The sequence below is a fragment of the Arachis ipaensis genome, chromosome B10, assembly GCF_000816755.2.
Source record: "Arachis ipaensis cultivar K30076 chromosome B10, Araip1.1, whole genome shotgun sequence".
Classification (NCBI taxonomy): domain Eukaryota; kingdom Viridiplantae; phylum Streptophyta; class Magnoliopsida; order Fabales; family Fabaceae; genus Arachis; species Arachis ipaensis.
Genome location: NC_029794.2, coordinates 4,544,420 through 4,551,428, shown reverse-complemented (window position 1 = coordinate 4,551,428; position 7,009 = coordinate 4,544,420). Strand labels below are relative to the sequence as shown.

At 36.8% G+C, this 7,009-nt stretch overlaps 1 protein-coding gene across 1 annotated transcript in view; it reads right to left on the bottom strand.

Annotated features, from left to right (window-relative positions):
* Positions 3,129–7,009, bottom strand: part of LOC107622567 (DNA-directed RNA polymerase II subunit RPB2) — a gene marked incomplete at its 5' end in the record, with an annotated part of 7,198 nt that continues 3,317 nt past the window's right edge. The window contains 13 exon segments of the mRNA XM_016324511.2: positions 3,129–3,387; positions 3,488–3,910; positions 4,278–4,577; positions 4,956–5,099; positions 5,204–5,257; positions 5,398–5,467; positions 5,553–5,668; positions 5,753–5,848; positions 5,940–6,017; positions 6,096–6,221; positions 6,339–6,443; positions 6,524–6,679; positions 6,765–6,881. Of these exon segments, the coding sequence (XP_016179997.1) occupies positions 3,268–3,387; positions 3,488–3,910; positions 4,278–4,577; positions 4,956–5,099; positions 5,204–5,257; positions 5,398–5,467; positions 5,553–5,668; positions 5,753–5,848; positions 5,940–6,017; positions 6,096–6,221; positions 6,339–6,443; positions 6,524–6,679; positions 6,765–6,881 (1,905 nt within the window).

Here is a 7,009-nt window from a genome sequence, read left to right as displayed (position 1 = left end):
ATTTGATTGTAGTAGAGCTTCTTGCTGTGACGGATGGTGAATTCACGGTGGGAATAGAATTCAGTTCGAGGGATGCAATAATCAAGGCAATGAAAGATTACACTATCCGTAGACGTGTAGACTATCGGGTGTATGAGTCGGAACCGACGACATTCTATGCTAAATGTACACAATATGTCACAGGTCGTGATTGGCTGATTAGGGTTACCAAAATGCAGAAGAAGTACAGCTGGGAGATACGGAGGTACAATGGTAGTCACACTTGTACCAGATCTACTATTTCTTAAGACTATTCGAAACTGGATTCCAAGACAGTTCCAGAAGCAATTAAGCCGTTGGTAGAGGTTGACCCATCTATAAAGGTGAAATCAGTCATTGCAGAAGTACAATCGAAGTTTAACTACACCATCAGTTATCGCAAAGCAGAAGGCGGTGGAGTCAATTTTTGGAGGTTGGAAAGCATCGTACGAAACCTTGCTCATATGGTTTGAGGCCATGTGTCACGAGGAGCCGTCAGCAGTGGTTCACTTTGAAACAATGCTTACGTACCAGGGGATGATTTGGTTCCTAATATCCGTGTACTACATCGAGTCTTCTAGAGTTATTACCCTTGTATTAGGGCCTTCAGACACTGCAAGCTAATAGTACAGGTGGACGGGACTCATTTGTACAGAAAATATAAGGTTGTTTGTTAGTTGCAGACTCACAAGATGGCAATAACAACATCATGCATATTGCATTTGCCATTATGGAGGAAGAGACTTATGATGCATGGTACTTTTTTTTAAATAACTTGCGTCAACATGTGGTGACACGTGATGGTGTAAGACTTATCTCTGATCGGCACGATTCTATCAGGTCAGCTATTGCTCTTAGTAATGGGGCTTGGTCTCCTCCTAAAGCTTTCTATGTTTTGTATCCGCCAATTTGATTGTACGGGTCCGGCGGCTTTAAGTTGTCACATATCAACATCCATAAACTCTACAATATCACATTTCCGTTATAACTACCAATATATAATATTTCAAACATACATAATAAATCTATTATACAAAAATCTTACATTCATATTTATTACCTTATAAAAAAAATTAATTAACCTTAACTAAATAACCAGAATAATTTCAGTAATGATAAATTATTTTAAGAACTAATATATATATTTTTTAATAACAATTTTCAGAGACTTCATAAAAACTAATTCCTAATACTACTTCAATCTCTATTTCTAACACCTAACAGTAAAAATATTATACACACATAACTAATCTCTACTTAGTGCTATTATAATATATATTGCTACTAAAACCTACAATATTATCACTATTATTTTTATTAAATTAAAATATTAAAAAAAAACTTACATAATTTAGATGCCCAAGATAATTAACAATATGAAACTCTGGCTGGTTTATTTCCTTAATTTTTAGTCTTCTTGACATTGTATTTTAATTTTTTTTCTTTAACTATTTTGTGGTCCAATAATGGTGGACAATGAACAAGGTTGTGGAGTTGGGAGCAAGCAGAAAAGAATACGAGAGTGAAAGAGATAGCTGCTGGGAGGGGGGAAGACACTCGAATGGTATAAATGCATCGAAGCCAATCAGGGAAGCAGTACGCAAATCGGACAGTTCGATTTGTGTACCGTCCGATTAGTGAAATCGGACCGTCCGATTAGTGAAATCGGACCGTCCGATTACAGGTCCCTCCATTAGTTCGTTCGATTTGTTCTGTGCAGCCATCACACACCCGTAAAACACCATAAACCTCTATAACCCAGCTATACACCAACAATCCCTCCATTTCAAAATTAAAATTCCTACTCTGTACATTAATTTATATTTATAACATTATACTTTTTCGACAGACTCTAAAAAAGGTGTTTTCTATTTAAATAGCTAGAATCGAAGAGTACATATCTTTAAAAAATCATATAATATAAAAATGTGACTTTGATAATGTACTGACTACAGATTAATTATAAGAAAATTAGAGAGACATATACTTTGAAGTTTGAACACATCGCCAAAAATATCAATGTCCTTATGGAAACACAGAAATTAGAAATAGCAAAGTGTCCTTCGGAAAACAAAGAAATAGGAAAAAGAAATAAAAGGACAGAAAGATCCACTATGTGTCTTAGTCATGAGTCATGTATTGCAATTCGTTTATCAACTTTTAAAAGTAAATATTAAGAATATTTTACACTATTATTTAGGGGTGGCAAAGCGGACTGGCCTGCTCCGCCTAGGCCCGTACTATAAACGGGACGGGTCAACTCGTTCTGCTAACTAAAGTGGACTCAAAATGCTAGTCCATCCTACTTTATGGTGAATTAACGGGCCGACTTTTTTTAATTTGGCGAGTTCCAAAATCTAGCCCGACCCGCCTTCTTAGCAGGTTCTGCGGGTCGGCCCGACAGGTTCGACCTGTTTTGCCACCCATACTATTATTTAATTAAAATTTACTATATGCATATTGCATAACTTTTGAAACAGTTAATAATAATTAAGTAATTGATGTCAAACAAATCATCAGAAAAGAGTGCATATGTTTTTACTGTACAAGGCTCATTTAAGTATATGATTGTGATTTAAATCAAGAATTAAATGCAATGTGTTAAGCCATGCTATTACTAGGTCGGCATTCTCTGAGTCCATAACACATGGTTGATGTGACACACAGAACTGCGTGAATCATGTGTGATGTTTCAAATAATTGCTTGCAATTCAAGGCAGAGAAAAATACTCCAAAGCAACTTGTTAAATTAGGTTTTAGAATTCCTTTCTTGTTATAAAAAGCCAAGGCCCTCAAGATACCAATTTAATATGGAATAGATTTACACTGTTTGGGTATGCTAAATTTGTCGTCACAATAACATCTTCCTACTCTGTAACTAGTTGATTTGTCAAGGGCAATTCTGCATTTCCTTCATGGCCTGATACGAGTCATAACGAAGTATCGAGCAGTGACGTCACTTGGTCATTTAAGTAGAAAATAGATTACCAAGTGCATTTTTTCACAAATATTCACATTTTTCTTGAATATTTTTTACATTTGACCCCATTTTCTCTTGAATAAATTACCAAATAAAACAGGTGATACAGCTGATATTGTATAGTGGAACAAGAGAACTGTTCCACTATATGTACAAAACACTAGTTTGCTAGGAGAAGATCAATCCTTATGAAAGATCAAAAAGTAACATGAGATCAATGAAACTCTACTCACTAGACTCACTTCCAATGGAATTCAACTTGGTTGAAATCAGGCTCCTTTCTTCTTGTGATCTTTCGCAGCTTTGACTTCCTTCGTAAGCATTCTTGGAGCAATCGCCATAGCCATGAGCTCTTGGAAGAGCAGCTTACAAGCATAAGGAATGTAAACCTGCATAGAAATGAATAACAAAAGACTACCAAGTTCAGAACAAGAAAACCGCAGAATCCATGAATACAAAAGCCACGGAAATATGGAAGATCACACGCACCTGAACAATGTCAGTTTTGTTCTTGCACCCCCTGCACTCAAAAGAATTCTTCTTGAGGTTAGCAATAGCTATCAACCCACATTTCTCACACACGTGAACCCTATATGCATCACTTTGATCAAACAATCTCTCCTTTAGGAAGTGCGCGGCTCCATGGGCTATCATGCAATCTCGTTCCATTTCCCCAAATCGGAGACCTCCATCACGTGAGCGTCCTTCAGCAGGTTGCCTTGTCAAGATCTGCACAGGACCTCGTCCACGAGAATGGATCTTATCATCAACCATATGCTTCAGTCTTTGGTAATATGTAGGACCCAAGAAAATCATAGCAGATAGCCGCCTCCCTGTATGACCATTGTACATGGTCTCAAAACCTCGCATTTGGTACCCACATTTATGTAAAGCTTTACTGATGTTGTCAACCTGGGTCAGAATAGTACAAATGTAAAACATCATCAAAACCTAACCAAGCACAGCCAATAAAACTTGAATATAGTTGTACAAGGAATGGTAATTTCAACAGGTGAAGTAGACGTGAATTGTTGTGACCGGAACTCCAAAAAAGGATAATTTATCCACAACAGACGCTCAATTAAATGCAGATTTTTCTAAATCTTGCTGACACACTTTATCGGCATAATAATTTCATAATGTGAATTGCAAGAGTACATTCATCCTACACATATGGAGAGGTTACAGTAAGATCTGATTGGAGCCGCTGAAGTAGCATTTGATGCAAGTAGCTTAAATATCTTAAAAGTATATAGTCGCAGCGGGAAAAGCTACTTACAGTAACATCTGTAAAAGGAGTTGCATCTCCTTCCTTTCCCATGTGTGCTGCTACCTTCCCCATGATACACTCGATAAGCTGGCCAATAGTCATACGAGAAGGAATAGCATGTGGATTGACAATAATGTCAGGGGAGATGCCTTCAATGGTCCAGGGCATGTCTTCTTGCGTGTAAGTCATACCAACTGTCCCCTTCTGACCATGTCTACTACTGAATTTATCACCAATCTGTGGTATCCGAACAGATCTCACCCTCACTTTCACAAATCTTAATCCATCAGCATTTGTTGTCAGAAGAACCTACAAAAGACAGCAACGGAAAAAGAAGTGCCAATATTAAGGATTTTAGCATAAAAATAAGGCTTCATGATATAATTTTAGTTACAAGACCAAAAAGAAAGAAAATGAGCAAATACTAGCCACCACCCTTGCATTGCAGCAAAGCTATATATAATTCTGTTTTAATATATAGTGATATATTATTAAATCATTTTATTATTCACACAAATATGTATTATATTAATTAAATATTAAATACATTTTATGTATTAAAGAAGTTCTAGAATAATATATAAGTTCATTAGTTTATCTTAACATGCCATTAAGCTCTAATACCATAGCTCAAACTTAATCTATAATTCATAGAATGTGACAGACAAATCATTGAGAGAAACTTACTTGATCAACAATACCCGTTTCACTATGCCGTAAGCTTATGCTGTGATCACGTCTTGTGTAACGTGCAGCTTGTCCCTGTGCCTCTTCCTGAGATATTGGGGTGGTCTTTCCAATAATAACATCCTCACCAGATACACGTGTGCCCTATATTACAGCATTGCAATGTGAATTATTTTGTTTCCATTTATATCAAACATTGGGGACAGGCAGGATCAGGATGTTTGAAAGCATAATCCAAACAAACTTACTGGTGGTGCAAGGCCATCATCATCCAGCTTATCATAAGAACCGTGCCTCATACCCTGCAAAATAGACATTGATTATACAAATAGCAGAACCAACTTTATTCTTTGTGGGGATGGGTTTTATGTTTTTATGGGGTGAAAGGGATAAAATTGCATCGCAAGAAATAATCATGCACTAGCAAAGCCAAAAATCTCACCATGGTGTTGGTCCTATCTGGACGACCAAAATCTTCTTTGACAAGGGTTCCCATCTTCTTCTCTTCATCTCTGTAAAAGTTAACAAAGCAAATCAGAAATGAATCAAGATCCAAAAAGTGGGTGAATGCATGATTGATCTGGGCAGAGAACGTACCTATATGATCGGAAAAACAGAGACCGGAAGAATCCACGATCTATTGATGATTGGTTCATGATGACAGAATCTTCTTGATTATAACCAGAATAACAGGCAATGGCCACAATGGCATTCTAAGACACAGGATTAAGCATATAAGGATATTTAATCATTAAAATGGAAAAAATAATATATAAAGAAAGGAAGAAAGGATTTACAATTCCAGCAGGGAGCTGCCGAAAATGTAGATGCTCCATTGCTCTTGTTGTCACCAGTGGTTTCTGAGGATAATATAATACATATGCCAAGGTATCCTAATAAATGGAAGAAAACCATGAGTAGAACTCAGTATTGAGTAGAGTATAATATACAGAAGAAATGTAAAACAGAACAGGTAAAAAGTACCATTCGAAATTGGTAATTGGTTACATAAATTCCCATGGCTTGTTTTCCCATAGCAGATTGATATGTATTACGTGGAGACTGATATCAAAGTGAAAGGTGAGTCAAATGACCAATATGTACTAATCTCAATGACAAGACAGTAAAACACCAAATTACCTGATTGTGATCAGGAAATGGTATAATAGAAGCACAAACACCCAAAATCAGTGACGGGTGGATTTCACAATGAGTATAAGTATCAGCATAAGCTTCTTCTGGATTAAGTCTTGCTTGCACAAGATCCTACAATATTTTACGAACAATATGTTATTATTCCAAAGTCTCCTAATCTACACCTATGAACATATATATAGACTGGATATGCTTTTCAAAATTCAAATCTGGAATTATTGTACTGACATTAATAGTCATGGAAATCATAGTTGTCTCTTCTTCTTCTGTGTCTATGTATTCTATGAAGCCCTTGGACACAAGATCATGCCATCCGCCCTCCTCCGGGGATTCCTGAAAAATGTTAAATAGCACGTCTAAGCAATCATGAAACAATACCAGCACCCAATATGCACTTGTTACTACTGGCTCACCCTCTGTTGCAAAGCATGAATGTCCTTCTTTTTTATAAGTAGCCTTTGCTTGTCCACAATGAATAGAGGACGACTGCAGCGACCATAATCTGTATATATACGCAATTCTTTAAGACGGATATCTCTAACAACCCCAACTTCAGTATTAACATCAACCTGCACCACAAGAGTAATCAGCACCAGTAGTAATGCAATAAAGTATCGAAGTTTTGAGCAGACAAAGAGACAGGTAGATAGTTACCCGGCGTCTCAGCTTTCTCAACGTTCTGACCAACATGTCGGGATCACGATGGATGCCCACCCAGCAACCATTTACAAAAATTTTGGTAGCTTGGGGAATAACTGCAGGAGAAATTTCCTATAGAAACGGAAAATAAACAATCTTAACCACAAATCATAAAAGAGAATGAAGCAAATTTCACAATGCAAGAAAACCATTAACACCTCAAAATTTTCGGTGCCCCATTCTTCCAAAAACTCCAAAAT